Source organism: Cibotium barometz, chromosome 3, assembly GCF_041138505.1.
Source record: "Cibotium barometz isolate CiBa-2024 chromosome 3, ASM4113850v1, whole genome shotgun sequence".
NCBI lineage: Eukaryota > Viridiplantae > Streptophyta > Polypodiopsida > Cyatheales > Cibotiaceae > Cibotium > Cibotium barometz.
The window spans coordinates 68,928,775-68,952,371 of NC_141048.1; the positions used below are offsets into that span (position 1 = coordinate 68,928,775).

At 45.1% G+C, this 23,597-nt stretch overlaps 1 protein-coding gene across 4 annotated transcripts in view; it reads right to left on the reverse strand.

The window, feature by feature from the left end:
- The window catches only part of LOC147640461 (flagellar radial spoke protein 2-like), a 107,020-nt gene that overhangs the window by 75,021 nt on the left and 8,402 nt on the right, over positions 1 to 23,597 (reverse strand). For all 4 annotated transcript variants that reach the window (XM_086780893.1, XM_086780885.1, XM_086780901.1 and 1 more), the window contains exon 3: positions 1,322 to 1,661. In XM_086780893.1, coding sequence (XP_086637019.1) covers positions 1,322 to 1,655 — 334 coding nt within the window. In that variant the 5' untranslated portion in view covers positions 1,656 to 1,661. The remainder of the gene's footprint in view (positions 1 to 1,321; positions 1,662 to 23,597) is intronic.

Below are 23,597 nucleotides of genomic sequence, written 5' to 3' on the forward strand. Positions count from 1 at the left end.
GTGTTTGCCTAGGACTAAGAGGTCCTAGGTTCAAAACCCCCTTGGTACTTCCTCGGCGGTATCGCCTAAGGGCAGATAATTAAGCGCCTATGGGCGGGCGGTGGGAATTCAGTAACTACAGGAGGATCTTGGGCCTAAGGCCAGTTGGAATTTTTATTTTTAAAGAGAACCGCCCATATACAAACAATCACCTCAATACAACTTCACTAAAAAGCATGCTGCTTTTGGCTGCAGCCCCGATTTGAGAGGCTTGGACGACAAGCAATCAAACCCAAGTTGGAGCATAGTTGCATATATATGTATTACTCGTACTCAATACCATGTTCCATGCAATATACATACCGTTTCATGATCGTACTGAAAAAGTTGTGACTCTGAAATCATTGTATCACATATAGTACTCGTACTTAATCCCCTGTTTCATACAACCTGTATGGTACTATATGAACCACTTTGTAACCGTATTTTGACTCTGAGATCATTCAAATTTCATGCTTCATCTTAATCAGTGGGCATATAAGATGTAACTAGTGTTTAAGAAGATAGGTGAATAGATAATAATTTGAGGGCATTATTGTGACACACAGGTCACTCACCAGTTTCGGCAGTTGGCACATGGCAGCTTACACAATGAAATATGGTGGAAACAAGCTAAACAGGTGTTTGAAATGGACCTTCCACATATGTATATGGTTGGGCCAAAGATCTCTTTTGAAGGTCGAAAAGGGGAAAGAAAGGTGAGACGCAAGAGCACTTGAACCTACCGGACCGTATGTCCTTGCTAGTGTAAGGACTCAGGAGCCCTACAAGAGAGGTTCGGGTTGACACATTTAGGAAATTCCCACCCCAAATTCCCAATTTGAGTAGCCACAGGTCTTATATTGATGATGCTCTGCATTCTACTCGTTTCTCTTGGATATTTAGGTAACTCTACAACACATAGGAGGCATTGTGATTCTTTAAGTTTTTTCTTGTACTAGCTCCTTTCCTAAGCAGCTTTGGCACATTCCCAATAATCTTAAATGCACATACTACTTTACTGATTGGTGTCAGTTCAAACTCACCACCTCTTGGGTATGGTGTATGGTGAGCTAACCACTCTAGCAAGAGCTTGCCAACTACCACTTTACTACCCTGTTTTGATTAATAAAGAGGCTGATCTACATCATCATCATCCCCTTCCATGCAGCATGTTACCACCACTCGACCCTCCCCCCAACAACCCCTTTCTTTTGTGATTTTGCTCATGCTTTACTCAGTTTGATTCTTTTGTGAATAGAAAGCAATAAAATTATTTGCAAATTTTCAAACATAAAATTACCCGTAAACTTTAGGACTGCTTTCAAACAGGCATCGAATAGCAAGTAAGGATCATTTCGGATAGAGCGCAATTGACTGATAGCTTCAATTTGTTTTTGCGTCTCTTCCTCTTTAATTAAATCATTTTGCCTTTGCTTCTCCTGTTTGGCGAGTTCATCTTGAAGAATATACTCTTTTTCCTTCCAAAACTCGTTTGTAATTTTTGCATTCTCTACATATTTCAAAAGCCACAAACTAAGGTAGTGTATCGGATCCACGGGTCCCGCGGCAATGGTCTCAGCGCAGCCCTTTGCAACTACTTGTCCAAGTGTATTTTTTAAATAGTCCGCATCCATTGAAGACTAAAGCACAAAAAATAAAGACAAATTGTTAAAGTATTGATTGATTGAGTACAACACTTGATTGATTGATTGAGTACAACACTTGATTGTTAAAGTATTGATTGATTGAGTACAACACTTGTTCCTCCACTAAAGCATTGAGTAAACAAGTAAAAAGCCATAATTCTTTCAGGGTCTTACAGACACCTTTTCCCACCCGTGAAAAGGAGAGATCTCACTCGCTCACGCATCGAGGGCCGGGAATCTCCCTTGTCCACCGTCTGATCTGTCTGTAAAGACCCTCAGTAGAACAAGCGAGATGAAAAGTTTTTGGGAAAATCTGTTTACTACAATTCCTGCCCATCATTTTGACACTGGAGAAACTAGTTCCATCTGATCATCGTCTAGTAAAAAAACATATGTAGTAAAAAACATGTACAAAAGTACACTCTGTACGCATTTATAACAGCTCCTTAAAGCAATGTGTGTGAGTGAGAAGGTATGCGTACTGATTCTTTGGTTCTCCTGTATGATTTTGGAGAAGGCGAGAATGGGTATCATAGAATTGTGGATGCATTCCAGAATTATGTGATTGCCCACTATGCAAGAGTACCTCTTCTTGAATGCTTGCCAAAGTTAGTTAGCTAACTTGTAATAGGTTTGATTCAAGGAGCAATGGAAAGAAGTCACTTTGTATTGGAATATGTATGTGAAAACTGTGGTCGGCCCTATACTTGGTCATCCCTTGGAAACATTGGCCATCACAGCTTTCGTGAAAGTTGATGGAAGCATCACTGGATTGCATGATCAGGATTATATACACAATGGAAAGAAGCTGATCAATCCTCTAGATAATGCATCTAGAAGATTAGTATTTGGTAACAATCTTGTGGCACGTGCATCCCACACTTGGATGCCACGTGGAGTCTGGACATATCTTTACAGCGGGTGCAGGACCTCGAGTGGGAATTGGTCCCTTGTGAGCCCCAGTCCAAGACGAGTCAGCCAGGGTTCCACTCTAGGCGTCCAGGGGTCAAGTGTACGAGTCTCATACATGGTCTTGGTCAGGGGTGCAAATCACCCACATGAAGCAGTGCAAGTCCATATACTGTGTGTCACCCTCTAGAATGCTGACAGGTGTTCCGAGCATGGTTAGGCTTGTAGCCAAATGCAAGGGCCCTAAGAAAGTATGTAGGTTTGCATGGAATGTAGGATGGTGCCCACACTTGGGCCATGTGTAGCAGCCCATGGGCCATAGCTTTTCCCCATAGCATGATTGGCCAGCCCTTATAGGGCATAGGCCTTGTTGGCCCGCCTCTAGGAGGCAAGGGCTCAGTCCGCCAGCCCCTAGAAGGCATGGACTGGCTGTCGGCTAGGCCTATAGGGCAGCCAGTCAGCCAGCCCAAGGGGCCTTCACTCATAGTTACCAAGGGATGGGGATGGGGACGGGGACAGGGGACGGGGACGGCTAAAGGTAGGGAACGGGGACAGGGGGTGGGGACGGTGTAGTGAGTAGGAGAGGGTGGAGAGGAAGGTGATGGACCGTGGAGTAGGAGAGGGAGATAGTGGAGAGGAAAGCTCGAGTAGGAGAGGGAGATCGTGGTGAGGAACTCAAGTCTTGGAAGGCTTGAGTAGAAGAGGAGTGGCTCCAAGCCCATTATATAGTTGTGTTGCTCTCTCTCTCTCTCTCTCTCTCTCTCTCTCTCTCTCTCTCAAATGGCCAGTGTTAACGGCTAGTAGCCGTCTATTTGAAAAAAAATGCCTGAAGATTTAGCTGTTGCAGCCGTCCCCGTCCCCTGCAGACAACGTCCCCCCATTCCCACAGGGGGAAACGCCCGTCCCCTGGTCACGTCCCCTCCGTCCCGTCCCCCTGGCCATCCCCAGCCCGGTGTGCAGGTCTCTCTGCTTGGGGCGGCGTTCCCACGTCCCACGTGGGCGTCCCTCCGCCCCCCTGTCACTATGCCTTCACTGCCAGTTGGCTAGGCCCTAGGCAGCCATACTGCATGCGGCCAGTATATGGAACAAAGGCGCCTATTTAATACTCTGAAAACAGGTCGTGGGAGGCAAATAAACAGGCTGATAGTGGTTTATCAGTCCACCGACCAGCATATCTGATGGTATAAAAACATGGGCTAGTTAGTCATTCATTCATCTCATATTCACATAGTGCTGAAGTGATCCAAGGGCCAAGACAGCCAAGGGGAAAACTCCAGTTAGGTGAACTTGAAGGTCAAAACCAGATCATCTTCAGGCTGCATGTTTATAGCCAAGCAAGATCATTAAGAAGTCAGTCTTTTTCTCATCATTCAATAAAGCAAATACACCATCCTTGGTGGGGGCCCTTCAGAGGGTATTTGGGACCCAATCGGGTGTACCTTGTCTTTAGTCTCTCTTCTCTCTCTCTCCCCCTCTCTTGCACTCTTATCTCAGCTACATTGTGCAATCATCAAGAACCAAGGTGCTGAGTCGGTGTCACCATTTGGCCACCCAATTGGTCCACCCGTGCTTTCTTATCATGTATGTACATTGGACTGGTGTCCATGGCAGTTGTATATGCCGGAGATTGATGCCACTCGTGTGATACTATGGACTTGGCTTTCCGTTGGGACTTGTGTCTCCGTGTACATGCCCGGAAATGCTTGGTGGATTGGTGTTCCATTGGGTTTGGTACCTCGAGTACTTGCCTGGAGCACGTCTATTTTGGTATAGTCTCATGAACGGAAATTGTCCATACCAATGCTGCATTGCATAGCATCTTTATGTGCTTGCTTGCAATTGAAATTGCGTGCTGCTTTCATGCTTGCTTGACCAATGTGTAGTTCCGGGTAACCGCCCGTGAACCGTGTGTGTGAAATTGTCTGCTAACATGGTTAAGTGGCTTGTGACAGTGGTAAGTATTGGTCATAAACCTAGCCTTCGGAGTTAGCAATAATTTATAAGTGAGTGTGTACACACTTCATTAAGTTTTGGGCGACCAAAACTCACTTATAAATTATGACCAACTCGGTGTTCACACACACTCATGTCCTAAGGTGGACATAACCCGATGTCCACCGCCCAGACCTTATCCCCTTTGTACAAAGGGAGTAACCAGCCATGTGTCCACTCTAGCTTGCTCCTCCACAAAGCACCTGCCTGCCACCTACAGGACAACTCACCACCTCTCTCCTCCTCCTCTCTCTAGAGATTGGCGCCTCCTTCATGAGGGCTGTTGGGCTACATTTTCTGCACATTCTCCTTCCCAACTCCATTTCCAAGCTTGCTAAGGTGATTTTCAAGCTTCCAAGAGTGATTCCGGATGCTAATCACTCTCCTACACACTCCCAATGACTGAAATTCAGCAAAACAGCTCTCTTTATTGTTGTAATTTCTGGTCTTTTTTCTGAAAACCCTAATTTCAGCCCTCCTTTCTCAAGCTGAACCATAGGGGAAGCTTTCCCAAGGTTCTCTTCATCCTCTTGAAGACTTTTGTCGCAAAGAATTGCGACAAATCGAAGATCTCTTCACTCCAAGGACTTCCATCGCGAAGACTTCCGCTGTCATCGACTTTACTTGCAATTGGTAAGCTTTAATGCTTAAATATGGAAGCAAGTAGCAGGAGGGAGGAACCGGATTACAAGATCACATACCCTGTGTAGTGTTCTCTTGTCCTACGTGCTCTCTTGCAGATTGTTGCTACCATGTGTTGGTGGAACAATAGAGAGTAGATGGTAGGAAACATGGGCATTTGAGAGGGTAGTGTGGATTGCAAGTCTACAACGACCACCACTTGTTTGCAATTGTCACAAATCCCTATATTCTAGGGACATGCGGATACGTGTCAGGCCTAGAAACATGCGGATGCATGTATGTATTATACCTGGGCATGTGTATGGATCATATGAGTGGATGCATATGAGTCCAAGGACATGGCAGGACATTTGTGGACTTTCGGGCGGTGCCCGTGTGGATTCCGGCCATGCACACATGGTGTGTTATGATGGCAGGCGGAATATTTTCAAGTACAAGAATGATGATAGGTGGTTCTCCAAGTTTACATGTGCACAATGCATAAATGATGCATGCCATAACTTTATTTTACTTTGTGTGACATTGTCTTGCTGCCTGGACAATGCTTGTTATTTTGGCTTGTGAAGTCCGAGGGACCGGGGACGCTCGGGCACCTTGTGGACGCGTGTGTGCACTCCTGTTTGGGCCTAAAACTGTGGGCTTATGGGTTTTGCAGGTGGTAAGTGCGTCCACACTCAATTTACAGCTTATTTCATTTACTACTAAAGTTTATTGGTTTGCAGGTCCACACTCATTAATAAGTGGCCGGACAACTTATAATGCGTTCGCATTTGGTTGGACCAAAATTAATGAAGTCCGGACAACTTATGGCCATTTCCCATTTGGTTGGACCTAAACTTATACAAACACGACAAATGGAGCACTATGGGCTGGACACCTACCTGGACACCTTATGGGGACACTTGTCAGCCTGTATGTGTACCCACCAAGCCCCATAGGTGGCACTGGAGAAAGGCGCCTCCTTCAAGAGGCCATTTGGGCTGTTTTATTCACAATTCAACACATTGGAGAGCTGATTGAAGCTTTGGGAGTTGCTACAGGGCTGGTTGCTTGCTTCCCAGACTCACACAAGCTTGGATAATGATCCCCACACTCTTCTAAAGGGCTGGTTGGTAAATTTCAGACCTGTATTTTCTGGTTATTGCGAGTTTTGGGCTGGTTACAGGTGTCCAAAGTCAACTTGGACAATACAGGACAGCTCTAGGGACCTCCACAGGGCTGTAGGACCCTTTACAGGTGGATTTCTCGCGATGGAAAGTTGCTGTTTTGGACTGGTTATTGCATAAAACAGGCCGGACAGCAATGGAGTATGTGAGCATGGATGTGTCTCAAGGATTCCTGGTGTAACAGGTGTTTAGGGCAAGCATTGGGAACACTTGCTCGCGGAGAACACAGGTTTCTGGATCAGTTTCTCGCGTGGAAACAGGGCCTAAAGATCCATTTACATCCTGTGCAGGGCGGAGTACCTGTGAGGATTGTGATACTCTTGTGCAGGGCGGATGTACCTGTGAAGAGGCTTGTGCAGGGCGGATGTACCTGTGTGTAGGGCGGATGTACCTACAGATTCTCTTGTTTGAAATGTATTCATTCATGATGTATTTGGAAGAATCAGGTGCAGGCTGGTGGTGAATCCCCAGGCACCCGTAATCTTGTACTTTGCAGACTCTTTTGGTAATATAACCTAAAGGGGGGGGGTCAGCCTATCATCGGCCCCTTTATGTGGTGTACTGTCATTTTCAGCTTTGTGGTTGTAATGCTCAAGTGTTAAGTGCTCAGAATCTTGTTCACATTTATACGATTCCAATACACGCGTCCACCTCCCGTTTCATTGGTATCAGAGCTCAGTTTTTCCCCTCATTGGAAAACGGTCTGAGGCTTGGAATCATAAGTGGTGACCTGATTTGAGTGTCATGGACAGCCACATTTCTGACAGTGTGGAGAACACACAGGACCGTGAATTTCATGGTACAAAGGATGCAAGAGATGCTGCAGGCAATGATGTCTATGGAGATGCAGGTACTCATGACACTATGCATTCTGATTTGGAATCTTTGAGGCGTCAAGTGCGACGCTATAGGGCTGAAACCGAAGAGCTTAGGTCATTGAAAAATGACCCGGATGTACAAAGGGTGTTGGCTGCGAAGGCAAAGGCTTCGGTCCATGAAGTCACTTTTGAAGCAATTGCAAAGGAAATGGATGTTGAGAAACCCCGAGAGCTTGCACTTGCATACCTAATGGTTAAGGGTGATGTATACACTGAAGCAGATGGTAGTTTGGCTTTCAAGAAGCCACCCCTTATGGCTGCCCGTGGTGATGCATATGATGCACAACAAGCAGAAAGAGCACAACAAGTGCCAAATGCTGAAAGGACAAGAGTCCCTGGTGCTAGGCTTGATGCAGGTCAAGAGAAGAGTAAGGATGAGGGATCCTCTACTCATTCCCGCTTTGCTCCAAGAAGACATGTCCGTTCTCGTGTTGAGCTTTCCACTCATTTGGAGAGTGTCACTCAAGAGAGAACGAAGAGGGATCGTGAATCTTCATCGCGGCATCATCATCATACAGATGAACAGGATGTACATAGGGATGCATATAGAAAGAAGAAGCCTCGAGAGTTCAAGTCCGGTGACAAGGATGTAAAGTTTGAAAACTTTCAGGGACGGATGGACTCTACCAAAGCACTTGCTTTCATCAGACAGTTTGAGATAGCTTTTTGCAATGAAGACTTTTCGGAAAAGTCTATGCTCAGGCATGTGGGAATGCATCTCAAGGATACGGCAAGTGATTGGTGGCTTGCAAAAATACTTGATGGAAGTGCTGCCCCAACTTGGTCTTCTTTCAAAATTCAGTTTTATGATCAATTCTTACCACCAAACTTTGCAAAGGATGTACGCAAGGAGTGGGATTGGCTGTCCCAAGATGAGGGAGAGTCCGTTGCTTCATACATAGCAAAGTTTTGGAAAGTCCTTCTCAAGGTTACTCCCTTCATGAAGATTGGAGAGGACGAGAAGAAGAGAAAGTTTGAATCGGGGCTCCATCACATCATCCAACAAAGCTTGGGAGTGTACCCAAATAAGACCATACAAGAGCTTATACACTCAGCCATGATTGCGGAGAACTTGCACATAAAAGCACCCACAAATAAGTCATTTGCAGGTCAAAACAAGAGCAAATTCAGGGCTGGTTATGACCAGAAAAAGGGTGGACAGCCACCTAAGAATGCTCCCAAAGATGGCCGAGATGCAAAGGATGACTCCGAAAAGAAGCCGGGGGGTAAACGCCACAATTTTGGGCTCTCAAAACAGCAATTGGAAGAGTACAGGAAGGCTGGAAAATGCTTTAAGTGTGGCAGTAAAGATCATATATATCCTAAATGCCCACAGAATCCTAAGAATGCTGAGCCTAATGTGCAAAAACCTCTTGTGAATGTTGTACCCGATGTGCAGGGTAATACAGGGCATGAGCCCAAGAGTAGAGTCATATGCAAGGCATGGGGCAAATTGAAGGATCAGCCCGCTTTGTTTCTTTTTGATGATGCTTCCACAGATAACTTTATATCCGTACAGATGGCTGCCGCCATAGGTCTCAATGTGGAAGACATGGGAATGCAAATGAATGCAGATGCCGCCTTTGAGGGCAAACAGGTTGATGTAACTCCGGTCATTGGTAAGCTCCGTGTACATATACAGGACTACCTCGACTATGAGAGCTTTCTAGTGGCTCCTCTTACAGGTTGTGATGTTTTGTTGGGGATGCCCTGGCATCACCGTTTAGAGCCTGTTAAGGCTTACAAAGAGAAGAAAATCAGCTTTGTACATAGAGGCCGTGAGCACTCTATAGATGCTGGTACTACTGGAAGTACCATACCTCTTGTAAGCCATGTACAAATTAATAAGGCAATAAAGAAATCAGCTTGTTCTTACTTGGTTTTTGTACGTGATACCATTGAACATTCTAGTGTTGATGTTAGTACATTAGATCAAGACAAGCTTAACTTTTTGAATGAGTTCAAAGATTGTTTTGCGAATGCTTTGCCAGCAAGGTTGCCACCAGAGAGGCCGGAAGATCATTGCATAGATCTAATTCCCGGTAGCTCTCCACCTAATAGGCCACCATATAGGGTGAGTGCTAGTCAACAAGAAGAGATTATGGCACAGGTGAATGAACTTTTGGAAAAGGGTTTGATTCGGCCTAGCTCCTCGCCATATTGCTCGCCGGTACTTCTTGTTCAAAAGAAGGATGGTACTTACAGGATGTGTGTGGATTACCATGCCCTCAATAAGATAACCATCAAGAATCGGTTTCCGATTCCGCGCATTGATGACATCTTGGACAAGCTTGAAGGTTCGGCATGTTTCAGCCGAATAGACCTCAAGAGTGGGTATCATCAAGTGAGAGTGGCACCTCAAGATGTACACAAGACTGCATTCAGGACAGCCTTTGGTCTTTATGAGTTTTTGGTGGTGCCTTTTGGCCTTACAAATGCACCCGCTACCTTCAACAGGATGATGGACAGGGTGTTCAGAAAGCATAGAAAGTTCACAGGTATATTCTTTGATGACATTATTGTATTCTCAAAGAATGAAGCCCAACATCGTGAGCACCTGGCTATTGTGTTTAAAGAGCTTAAGGAAAATCAGCTCTACATAAATGCAAAAAAGAGTGAATTCTTCCTCCCAGAAATTCACTATCTTGGTCACATTGTATCAAAGGATGGTGTGCGCATGGATCCCGCAAAGATACAAACCATGCAAGAATGGCCAGAGCTGAAATCAGTCCATGAAGTGAGGAGCTTCCTTGGTTTATGTGCTTACTACAGGAGGTTCGTCAAGCATTTTGCTTTTATTGCCGCTCCGTTACATGACTTAACGAAGAAGAAAGCAATCTTTAAATGGACACAAGAAGAGAGAGATGCCTTTCAAAAGTTGAAGAGTGCAATCATCTCGGGACCAGTACTCATTATTCCGGATTTGCACAAACCTTTTGTTGTGGAATATGATGCAAGTGGGGACTGCATAGGGGCTGTTTTGAACCAAGAAGGACATGCCATTGCCTATGAGAGCAGACGCTTGCAACATACAGAGCTTCACTTACAGGTTTATGAGAAGGAGTTGTTGGCTGTAATTCATGCCCTTACTATTTGGAAACACTATCTTTTAGGGGCTGATTTTATGGTCAAAACTGATCATCAAAGTTTGAGATACTTTTTGACTCAAAGTAAGCTCTCAGAGAAGCATATGAGATGGGCAAATTTCCTCTCAATGTTTCATTTTCAGATTTTACACACTCCAGGGAAAAAGAATGTGGTGGCGGATGCCTTATCTAGACGACCACAGGTTCATGCTATTACAGTTGCATACCATGAGGATTTATCGGATATGCGTAATACTTATCATCTGGATGAGGATTTTGCACATGTATGGGCTGATTTGCAAGAGGGTATTGCTGTCCCATCTTATGTCATAAGAGATGGATATCTCATGATGCAAAATCGTATGTGTGTGGTAAAGAACCTTCGCCATAAGGTTATGGATGAGTGCCATGCTCCTCCATATGCAGGTCATAGAGGCATTTTGGCCACAGCACAAGCTTTGGAGAGGTATTTCTTTTGGCCACATATTCGCAAGGATATTGAAGCATATGTACGTGAATGTATGGTGTGTCAAAAGGTCAAGTTTGATCGACATAAAGCACCTGGATTGCTTCAGCCCTTGCCTATACCAAATGAACCATGGGAAAGCATTGCTATGGATTTCATTATGGATTTGCCAAGGACGCCACAGGGAAATGATGCTATTTGGACCATTATTGACAGGTTTAGCAAGCAGGCACATTTCATTCCCGTGCGCAAGACAATAAAGCCAGATCATATGGCTAGGATGTTTTTGGCACAGATATTCAAACACCATGGCATGCCTAAATCTATTGTGGGGGATAGAGATCCTAGAACCACAAGCTTATTTTGGCGCGCATTGTTTGACAATATGGGTACAAAGCTGAACTTCTCATCAGCTTACCATCCACAGACAGATGGGCAAAGTGAAACAGCAAATTCAGCCGTCCTCGACTTGCTGAAATCTTATGTATCCGACCGCAAATCGGATTGGGAGAAGTATTTACCACTTGTGGAGTTTGCCTACAACAATACGGTACATACTTCTACGGGCAAGGCGCCCTTTGAGATTATCTATGGCAAGGTGGTACTACCACCCATCCTTCGTACAAAGGATGAGATTTTTGCAGCAGATGAGTATGTCAGAGACTTGGATACTGCATTTGCACAGGTACGGACAGCCATAGAGAGGTCTCAAACCAAGAATAAAAAGGCAGCTGATAAGCATAGAAGGGATCTACAATTCAAACAAGGTGATTGGGTCTTGCTGAAATTTGAAAAGGCACGCCTTCGGAAGAGGCCAGGGAAAGAGGGAAAGTACCCTAAGCTTTCCAACAGGTATTATGGACCTTTTCAGATCTTGGAGAAGATCAATGATGTTGCATTTCGGCTTGTACTCCCAGATCATTGGAACATGCATAATGCTTTTCATGTGAGCCTATTGAGGCCTTATGTGGAACCGACACCGTTTGAGCCGGTTTTGGAAGACCCACCCGAGGTGGATGAGCTGGAAGAGATTCTTCAACCTGAACAGATTGTTTTTCACAAGGAACAAAAGCTTGCGGGAGGCAAACTTGTTCGTAGGTACCTTGTGAAGTTCAAGAATTATTCAGCTTTGGATGCGAAATGGATGGATGAGGCCTACTTCGAGGATTACCCAGATCTTTTGAAGGCCTATCTGGAGGCTTTTCAGTTGCGGTCAACTGATTAGAAGCCGGGGGGATGTCACAAATCCCTATATTCTAGGGACATGCGGATACGTGTCAGGCCTAGAAACATGCGGATGCATGTATGTATTATACCTGGGCATGTGTATGGATCATATGAGTGGATGCATATGAGTCCAAGGACATGGCAGGACATTTGTGGACTTTCGGGCGGTGCCCGTGTGGATTCCGGCCATGCACACATGGTGTGTTATGATGGCAGGCGGAATATTTTCAAGTACAAGAATGATGATAGGTGGTTCTCCAAGTTTACATGTGCACAATGCATAAATGATGCATGCCATAACTTTATTTTACTTTGTGTGACATTGTCTTGCTGCCTGGACAATGCTTGTTATTTTGGCTTGTGAAGTCCGAGGGACCGGGGACGCTCGGGCACCTTGTGGACGCGTGTGTGCACTCCTGTTTGGGCCTAAAACTGTGGGCTTATGGGTTTTGCAGGTGGTAAGTGCGTCCACACTCAATTTACAGCTTATTTCATTTACTACTAAAGTTTATTGGTTTGCAGGTCCACACTCATTAATAAGTGGCCGGACAACTTATAATGCGTTCGCATTTGGTTGGACCAAAATTAATGAAGTCCGGACAACTTATGGCCATTTCCCATTTGGTTGGACCTAAACTTATACAAACACGACAAATGGAGCACTATGGGCTGGACACCTACCTGGACACCTTATGGGGACACTTGTCAGCCTGTATGTGTACCCACCAAGCCCCATAGGTGGCACTGGAGAAAGGCGCCTCCTTCAAGAGGCCATTTGGGCTGTTTTATTCACAATTCAACACATTGGAGAGCTGATTGAAGCTTTGGGAGTTGCTACAGGGCTGGTTGCTTGCTTCCCAGACTCACACAAGCTTGGATAATGATCCCCACACTCTTCTAAAGGGCTGGTTGGTAAATTTCAGACCTGTATTTTCTGGTTATTGCGAGTTTTGGGCTGGTTACAGGTGTCCAAAGTCAACTTGGACAATACAGGACAGCTCTAGGGACCTCCACAGGGCTGTAGGACCCTTTACAGGTGGATTTCTCGCGATGGAAAGTTGCTGTTTTGGACTGGTTATTGCATAAAACAGGCCGGACAGCAATGGAGTATGTGAGCATGGATGTGTCTCAAGGATTCCTGGTGTAACAGGTGTTTAGGGCAAGCATTGGGAACACTTGCTCGCGGAGAACACAGGTTTCTGGATCAGTTTCTCGCGTGGAAACAGGGCCTAAAGATCCATTTACATCCTGTGCAGGGCGGAGTACCTGTGAGGATTGTGATACTCTTGTGCAGGGCGGATGTACCTGTGAAGAGGCTTGTGCAGGGCGGATGTACCTGTGTGTAGGGCGGATGTACCTACAGATTCTCTTGTTTGAAATGTATTCATTCATGATGTATTTGGAAGAATCAGGTGCAGGCTGGTGGTGAATCCCCAGGCACCCGTAATCTTGTACTTTGCAGACTCTTTTGGTAATATAACCTAAAGGGGGGGGGTCAGCCTATCATCGGCCCCTTTATGTGGTGTACTGTCATTTTCAGCTTTGTGGTTGTAATGCTCAAGTGTTAAGTGCTCAGAATCTTGTTCACATTTATACGATTCCAATACACGCGTCCGCCTCCCGTTTCAGCAATCCTGTATTCATATGCATTGGTATGGAAATCTGGTCAGAAATGCCCATGACACTATGTACTTGATTCTCCCAAGATCAATATACTTTATTTGAGGGAGGAGTCGGCCGTTCTGGCTCATTGTGTGTCTCTTGTCAATTCAGCAATTTTACTTCTTGTATTTGAGCAAGTGTTCATCAAATCTTAGTGTATTTAAGTGTATTGATTAGCATTGTGTTCAACCAAGTTACATTGGTATCAGAGCATACGGTTCTCTTTCACTTCTATCGTGAGAGACAATCACTGTGAACACTAGCTATCACTACACTTAGAACATTATGGACAGCCATACAATGAATGTTGGAGATGCTAACACAAGAGGCAGGGACAATGAAATGCATGCTTCCAATGCTTTACAAGATGAGCAAACTCATATGGTGCACAATAGGGAACATGAATATGTGGGACAGCCGTCCCGTGGCAAAGAGAAGATGCAGGAAGAAGAGTCCAAAGTCTTGAGGGCTGAACCTACTCGTATGTAGGCTCTTCTCCATGCACAACAAGAAGAATTGAACCTCTACCGCCGTGAGGATCCATTGGTACATAACCGTTTAAAGGCCAAGAAAGCTGAATCTTATATGGATCATGCAGTGGCAATGATTGCTCAAGAGTTGCACATGCAACCAAGGGATGCAGCACGTGCATACTTGGCTCGTACCGAGGATGCCTATGCAGCACATGCATACTTGGCTCGTACCAAGGATGCCTATGCAGAAAAGGCAACCATCCCACATGTCTTGGAATCCCCACAGGTGCCCGAACAAGAACTTATGTCTAAGAGGATGAATCTCCATGCTATGGGAGAGGAACAATCACTGACTTCACGCCATGCAGGAATACCTCATGTAGCCCGTGAAGGATACAATGTTTATGGCACTGGCATAAAGTATATCAAATGCCATTGCCGGCTGAAAATGTGCATGCACAACACATGCATCATGGGCTGCAATTTTCTGTTGGTGCAAGTATTCCGCGTATCTCTCATGCCACTCATGCCTTTGAGTGTGCTCGTGAGGGAGAAGCTATGGCTGAAAATGTATCAATGCATGTTGAGGGGCCAGCCATGCCTCATGCTTACAGGGCACATGTATCTATGCCTTATGCATCACCTTTTGGTCCTAAAATGATGCCAGTCATCACAAGGGCTGTCCCAATGGACAAACATGGGGGAAAGCATGTTGAGATGCAGGCACATGCATCAAAGTCTCGTGACTTCAAAGCCGGAGACAAATCTGTGAAGTTTGACACATATCATGGGGAATATGATGCATCAAAGGCACTTGCTTTTATTGCTGTCATGTGCACAGTGTGTATCTACCGTGTGCTACACGCACGCAAGACTAGTTTCGAGGCTTGGGGAAGCTTGGAACTAGGCAGGCTGATTGACGAGCTGAGTTAGGGATATACTAACGGGCGGGCACTCAAGTATGGACGGGCGGGCGCCCAAGTGTGGACACCCGATGACCGGCCAAGAGCCTATAAAAGGGTGGCCAAGGTAAGTTATTGGGATATAGAGAGTCTCGCGAGTTTGTGAGAGCTCTATGGTCTTGGAGTCTGGATCTAGTGCAGACGTGCACCTGCTTTACGCAGCCAAGGCCGGCAGCAGTCTCGAGGCCCGCGAGGGCAGCTTCGTGGCGGTATGGGACGTCGCGAGGAGGAGATTGGTCGGTACGTCATCCTAGTTAGCTCAGCTCGTGGCTCGGTGGGGACAGCCAAGACTGTGGGCTTGCCCACGGCTGTCATGGTTGGGAGGTGAGTCAGGCCTGCACCCCCTTGTTGTTTGTTTGTTCGTTTGTTTGCAGGATTCGAGTCTCGAACCAAGATCGATCACGAGGGGATCCATGGGGATTTGACAGTGGTATCAGAGCATACCTCGTGCATTCAAGGCTATGTGGATCATGAGGATTTTCTTGTGGCGCCTTTGAATGGCTGTGATGTATTGCTTGGAAAGCCTTGGCATACACGTTTGGATCCGTGCAAGGCTTACAAGACCACCTTCATGCATAAAGGCCAAGAGCATGTAATTGATGCTGGTGAAGAGGGTGATACCATTCCCCTTGTATCTCATGTACAAATTAAGAAAGTAATGAAAAAGAGTGTTTTTGTGTACTTGGTTTTTATACGAGATCATGTTGAGGAAAATAATGTACATGTAAACACTCTTACTAATGATAGGCTGAAATTTTTGCAAGAGCACAATGATTGTTTTGCTGATGAGTTACCAAATGAGTTGCCACCCGTACGACCGGAAGATCATCGCATTGATCTTGTGCCGGATAGCTCACCACCTATTAGGCCAGCCTATCGTGTAAGTGCATCCCAAAAAGAGGAGATCATGAAGCAAGTGAATGAGCTTCTTGAGAAGGGTTTGGTTCAGCCAAGCTCTTCCCCATATTGTTCACCCGTCCTCTTGGTTCAAAAGAAGGATGGATCCTTTCGTATGTGTGGATTATAGAGCTTTGAATAAGCTTACCATCCAGAATCGGTTTCCGATTCCACGCATAGACGACATCCTTGACAAGTTGGATGGATCGGCATGCTTTAGCCGAATTGATCTCAAGAGTGGATATCATCAAGTGCGTGTAGTGCCTGAGGATGTACACAAAACTGCTTTCAGGACAGCATTTGGGCTTTATGAGTATCTTGTTATGCCTTTTGGTCTTACGAATGCCCCGGCTACATTCAATACAATGATGGATCGCATATTCCATGGGTACAAGAAATTTACAGGTGTCTTCTTTGATGAAATCCTAGTCTTCTCGAAGACCGAAGAAGAGCATAGAGCTCATTTGGCCATTGTTTTTGAAGAACTCCGTAAGCATAAACTCTTCATAAATGCAAAGAAGAGTGAGTTCTTCTTGTCAGAGATACATTATCTTGGGCATATTGTGTCCAAAGATGGAGTGCGGATGGATCCTGCAAAGATTGACGCAATTCGGAATTGGCCCAAATTGAGTTCGGTGCATGAGATCCGTAGTTTTCTTGGATTATGCTCTTACTATCACAGGTTCATTCGACAATTTGCATGGATTGCTTCTCCTTTGCATGATTTGACAAAGAAGAAGGCCGTGTTCAAATGGACTAATGTAGAGAGGAATGCATTCCTCAAATTGAAAGATGCAACTACTCATGGTCCAGTGTTGATCATTCCGGATTTGCAAAAGCCTTTTTGTGTGGAATGTGATGCATCTAGAAATTGCATAGGAGCTGTCCTTAATCAAGAGGGACATGCCATGGCTTATGAGAGCCGTAGATTGCATGATGCAGAGCTATCTCTTGGCATTTATGAGAAAGAGCTCTTGGCTGTAACTCATGCACTTACTATATGGAAACATTACCTTCTTGGGGCTGATTTCACTATGAAGAAAGATCACCAGAGTTTGAGGTATTTTCTTACCTAAACTAAGTTGTCAGAGAAGCATATGAGGATGGCCAATTTCCTCTCTATGTTTCATTTTCAGATCTTGCACACCCCGAGAAAGAAGAATGTAGTGGCCGATGCATTGTCACGAAAGCCGTATGTAGCAGCTATCTCGGTTGCCTCTCATGGGGACTTGTCTACCATGCGTGATTTGTATCATACGGATGCTGATTTTGCCACTATTTTGGCTGATTTGATGGCTGGTCATGCACATGCCTCATATGTGATCAAAGAGGGTTATCTCATGAAAGATAATTGCATATGTGTGAAGTTTGACATGAGACAAAAGGTTTTGGATGAGTGCCATGCTCCTCCATATGCTGGTCATAGAGGCATAATGCTTACTACGCACATGATTGAGCGGTATTTCTTTTTGCCAGGTATGCGGAAGGACATAGAGGCACATGTACGTGCATGTATCACCTGTCAAAAGGTGAAATTTGATAGGCAAAAGGCACCAGGTTTGCTTCACCCATTGTCTATTCCCACGCAGCTATGGGAAAGTATTACAATGGATTTCATTATGGACTTGCCACGGACCCAACAGGGTAATGATGCAATTTGGACAATTGTGGACAGGTTTAGCAAGCAAGCTCATTTCTTGCCGGTCAAAAAGACCATCAAAGCTGAGCATATGGTTAAAATATATCTTGCACAAGTGTTCAAACATCGTGGAATGCCAAAGTCCATTGTGGGGGATAGAGATTCTAGGACTACAAGTCTCTTTGGGCGGGCCTTATTTGATAATATGGGCACCAAATTGGACTTCTCATCAGCTTATCACCCTCAAACGGATGGGCAAAGTGAGACTGCAAATTCAACCGTGTTGGATCTCTTGAAATGTTATGTGGCGGATCAGAAGTCTTCTTGGGAGAAGTACTTACCGCTTCTGGAATTTGCATATAACAACACGGTGCATGCATCTACGGGAAATGCCCCGTTTGAGATTGTTTATGGTAAGGTGGTTTTGCCACCCATCCTTCGCACAAAGGATGAGATATTTGCAGCAGCTGATGAGTATGTAAGAGACTTGGATATTGCTTTTGCTCAGGTGCGGACAGCCATTGCAAGGTCACAAGACAAGCATAAAAGGGCTGCCGACAAGCATAGAAGGCAATTGGTGTTAAAGAGAATGATTGGGTATTGCTAAAATTTGACAAAGCAAGACATGCAAAGAGGCCTGGCAAAGAGGTTGCATATCCTAAGCTTGTGTCATGTGCACAGTGTGTATCTACCGTGTGCTACACGCACATAAGACTAGTTTCGAGGCTTGGGGAAGCTTGGAACTAGGCAAGCTGATTGATGAGCTGAGTTAGGGATATACTAACGGGCGGGCACCCAAGTATGGACGGGCGGGCGCCCAAGTGTGGACGCCCGATGACCGGCCAAGAGCCTATAAAAGGGTGGCCAAGGTTAGTTATTGGGATATATAGAGTCTCGCGAGTTTGTGAGAGCTCTATGGTCTTGGAGCCTAGATCTAGTGCAGACGTGCACCTTCTTTGCGCAGCCGAGGTCGGCAGCAATCGCGAGGCCCGCGAGGGCAGCTTCGTGGCGGTATGGGACGTCACAAGGAGGAGATTGGTCGGTACGTCAACCTAGTTAGCTCAGCTCGTGGCTCAGTGGGGACAGCCAAGATTGTGGGCTCGCCCACGGCTGTCGTGGTTGGGAGGTGTGTCAAGCCTGCACCCCCTTGTTTGTTTGTTCGTTTGTTTGCAGGCTTCGAGTCTCGAACCAAGGATGATCACAAGGAGATCCGTGGGGATTTGACAATGGTATCAGAGCATACCTCGTGAACGAGCGAGTCGGTAGGTAGAGAAGAAGAGGTCGAAGAAAGGTATGTGTTAAAAAGCTTGCTGTTTTTTCTGTGCATACTGCTGTTTTCAAAATAGTATGTGTTTTTCTTCATCAAAGACACCCATGTTGATGGGAGATGGTAGATGGTAGGGTCGTTTGCGTTGCAAAGAAGAGGAGAGTTCGCTTGTGCAGTTGCACGCATGAGCCAGTCGGGTGAGAAACAGAAAACAGAAAAAGCACGATGCTTTTCTGGTTCGAACGAGAGAGAGAGAGAGCGAGAGAAGTGCTGGATCGCATATTCGCTGGCAGGTTGTGCGCTGGCGGGTAATGCTGGTTGACGTTTGTAGGCGACACTGCAGGCGGGCGCACAAGCCAGCCAAGTCAGGCGAAAGGCATACGTAGCCAGCCCAGGCAGCGCAGCAGCGCCTACGCCAGGCATGTGGCCAACCAAGCCTGCGCAGCCAGCCCAGGCAACACCTACGCTAGGCGGGCAGGTACCCCAGCCAGGCCAGGCAGCGTAGCCAACCAGGCAGCGCCCGAGCCAGTCCTACGTAGCCAGCCCAGGCCCACGTGGCCTCATGGAGAGGATGGCGCAGACGTTGGACAGCAAGCGCAGGCAGTTCCAGCGACAGCAGCCAGCACGCCGGCGGCTAATCCTAGAGGAAAAAAAAAGGTGAAAGCACACGTTTTTTTTTATGGGCTTTCGCTTTTTTGAGTTTTTTTTTAAAAAAATTAGTTTTAAAAGAACCCTCCTCCAAGGTTTAAAAGTGTTTTTTTTTTAGAATATAGAATATATATATCCATATATATATATATATATATATATATATATATATATATATTAATATATTTATTTATTTATTTATTTATTCAAGGGAAAAAAACACAAAAGCTAAGCAAAAGCTAAGCCTAGCTTTTGGAGATTTTTTGGCTTTTGGGGCTATCTTTATAAACCCCTTAAATGGGCTTCTTGCCACACATCTCTTGCCACCCCTTAAATGGGCTTCTTGCCACACATCTCTCAAGTTTTCAAGCTCTCAAGCTCTCAAGTTCCCTCGCACTTTTGTTGTGCAAAGATCGAATTTTCTCTCCACGTACCCTCTTCACGATGTCGACCCAAGAATCGGAGTTGGAGCCCCTTGTGGAACGCGAAGGCTTGCCGGCTACGGAAGGTACCGATGCCGATTTTTTTTTACGATTTCGTGTCAAAATCAGATTTCCAAGAGTTCAAAGTAGCTTCTTCGACGGAACGTCAGGCACAAATCGCAGCCCAGATGCAAGCTTTGCAGAACTCCATCGCTCTATTGACCACTACCCTCTCTACTTTCTCGGGTATGGATACCTTGGCCTCTGTTTTAGGCCCCAATATTACTCCGGAACCGTTCGGGGGCGAGCAAAAGCAGCGCAACAAGGAGATTGTGGACACGTGGCTACACAAGTGGCAAGTTCACTTTCAGTTTCATCCATATGATGATGGAAAGAAGATCCAGTTAGCAGCAGGTTTCCTCTCCGGCAAAGCTTTGCTTTGGTGGAAGGAACTCAGCCCTAAGCCAACGACTTGGGCACAATTTGAAGACGTCTTCAAGGAAGAATTCCTCAAGAAAGAGGATGATTATGATGTTGTTGCCTGGTTTTCAGCTTTGACCATGACCTCGCAGCACCTCACTTATGAGGTCTACCTCCAGAAGTTTCGTGACTTGCAGATGAAAGCTACAAAGATGGATCCCACTACTCTTTTGGGGTTTTTCGTAGCTGGTTTACCAGACTCGTACCGATTACAGGTTAAAAATAACAAATGTAAAACATTGGACGAGGCCATTCATTCAGCTCGTATCTATGATGATACAATGGTCTCTTCCAAGTCGAAACCTGTTACCGAGCAGGGGAACAAGCATAAAAGAAAGTTCTCCGCACCTATGGCTAACACGACAGAAGGAAAGTCTTCGCACCAACCTTCGAAGAATTCAAGTTCGACACCAGCAAAGAAGAAACGACTCCTTAGGACATTAAAGCTCAAGAAGGAAGGACGTTGTTTTATCTGCGAAGAAAAAGGACACATGCGTAACGAGTGCCCAAAGCAAAAGGGTACCAAGACGAACGCAGGACCCAAGCCAAAGGCAGCTAACCAGTTGTCTTTGACAGGTACGTCAATAACTGTACTTTCTCGCCCTAGTACTTGTTCTGATTGTCTGTTCAATTCTAAAGTATTTGGCTTGAATGATCTTCTCCGAGTTTATGGAGAAGTAAATGGCCATAAAATTCACATTCTTTTAGACCCTGGCAGTTCACATAACTTTGTTAACTACAAACTTGTGCAGAAATTGAGTCTTGATACGACACTCAGCGACCATACCTATGAGGTACGCCTACCTGCCGGAAGGCAAGTTTGGCATCGCAAGGTGGAGATGCTTCCAATCCAGATTCAGGACTACAAAGATACTCTGGAACGCTATGTTATGCACCTAGAGAATGTAGACTTGTTATTAGGGATTGAGTGGTTTAAGACTCTTCAAGTCCAGATAGATTGGTCTAGTCATATTTTTTCTTTTCAGCATAGGGACACCCAGTATAGTATTTTAGGTGATTGTATTCATCCCTCTCAGAGACCTCTTGTAAATACAGTTGATTTTGGAAATATAATGGATTCTTCTTTGTATACTGCTTTCCATTGTGTATTGATTCCACTTTCTTCCTTTCTTATCCCTTCCATGGATGTAAATGAATTAAGTGTGTTTGAAAGCAAAGAATTACAGAAGATACTTGATTCGTTTCAAGACGTATTTCCTAAGGAACCCATCGGGTTTACCACCTGATCGGGCAGTAGATCATCGTATTGACTTGATCCCTGATGCTCATCCTCTGAGTATTCCACCTTATAGGATGAGCCAAGCCGAGGAAGATGAGTTGGCTAAACAACTCGAAGATTACTTGAGGATGGGCCAGATCCGTCCAAGTAAATCACCTTGGGGTGCACCTGTGTTGCTTAGGAGAAAGAAGGACAATACTTGGAGAATGTGTATAGATTATAAGAGATTGAACAAGCTGACCATTAAGAACCGTTATCCTCTCCCTAGATCAGATGACCTGATTGACCGGTTAGCAGCAGCGAAATATTTCACGAAGATAGATTTACGTACTGGCTACCACCAGATACATATTCATGAAAGGCATGTTGAAAGAACCGCCTTTCGGACTAGGTATGGCCATTACGAGTTTCTCGTATTACCTTTTGGGTTAACCAATGCTCCAGCCACTTTCCAGCAAATGATGAACGATCTTTTTCGTGAACATTTGGGGAAATTTGTGGTGGTGTTCCTAGATGATATTTTGATATATAGTCGTACTCTTGAGGATCATGTCAGACACCTCACGATTGTCTCATCTATTTTGAGACAGAATCGATTATATGCTAAGTTAAGTAAATGTGAGTTCTTTATGTGACATCATTTACTTGGGACACAAGATCACTAGAGATGGATTGAGCATTGACTATGACCGAGTTCAGAAGGTTTTGGACTGGCCTATACCACGAACAGTGAAACAACTTCGTTCTTTTCTCAGTTTTGTTGTTTTTCTTCGGAAATCTGTACGGGAGTACTCTCAGCTCACACTACCGATGACCGACTTATTCAAAGGTCGTGGACGTAAGTCAAATCAACCTATCACTTGGAATAACGATTTGGATATGGCCTTCAGACTTTTGAAACATAAAGTCAAGGAAGCACCTATCCTAGTCGGCCTTATGTTCTTGAAACTGATGCCAGTGACTATGCTATCGGGGCTGCTCTATTTCAAGATGGTAGACTGGTTGCTTTTGAAAGTAAAAAGCTAGACGACACTCAATCTCGTTGGCCAACCCTTGAGAAGGAGCTTTATGCTGTGATTCATGCTCTCAAGGTTTGGAGACATTATTTATATGGCTCCAAGTTTGTGGTATTGACTGATCATCAGTCAATCAAGTATGTGTGTGATGCGGATGATTTGAGAGGAAGGAAAGCTCGTTGGGCGGAGTTAATGCAAGATTTTGATTTTGAGATCCGTTATCGGAAAGGATCCATGAATAGTGTTGCAGATGCGCTTAGTCGAATTCGAGAGGTGAATACTTTGTCGTTCACCGAGATTTCTACTGACTTATTTCAGTCATTGAGAGGGCTTTGCAAGACTGATAGTTATTTTGGTCCATTTTGGCAGAAGATCCAGGACGAGAGCTCATTGATTGACTAAGACTCGATGACTGAGCAGTCTACTATTCAGGCTGCACAGGAGGCCAGTGGATGATTCGGAATGGTTCACTATTCCGTAATGACAAAATTTGTGTACCACAGATCCCGGACATTAGGTTCAAGATTCTTACGGAGTGTCACGACGCCCCTTCTGCTGGACACCCTGGGGTACACAGGACATTATCGTTAGTGAAACACACTTTTTATTGGCCAAAGATGAAAGGGTATGTAGAAGATTATGTTCTCAAGTGTCAGATTTGTCAGGCAAATAAAGCTGAATGCTTTAGACAGACTGGGTTGTTGCATCCTTTGCAAATCCCAGGTAATAAATGGGAAAGCATTTCCATGGATTTTATTACCGGATTGCCAAGAACACATCAAGGCCACGATTCTATTTGGGTTGTGGTAGATCGCTTGACAAAAATGGCTAGATTTTTACCGACCCAGAAGACTATTA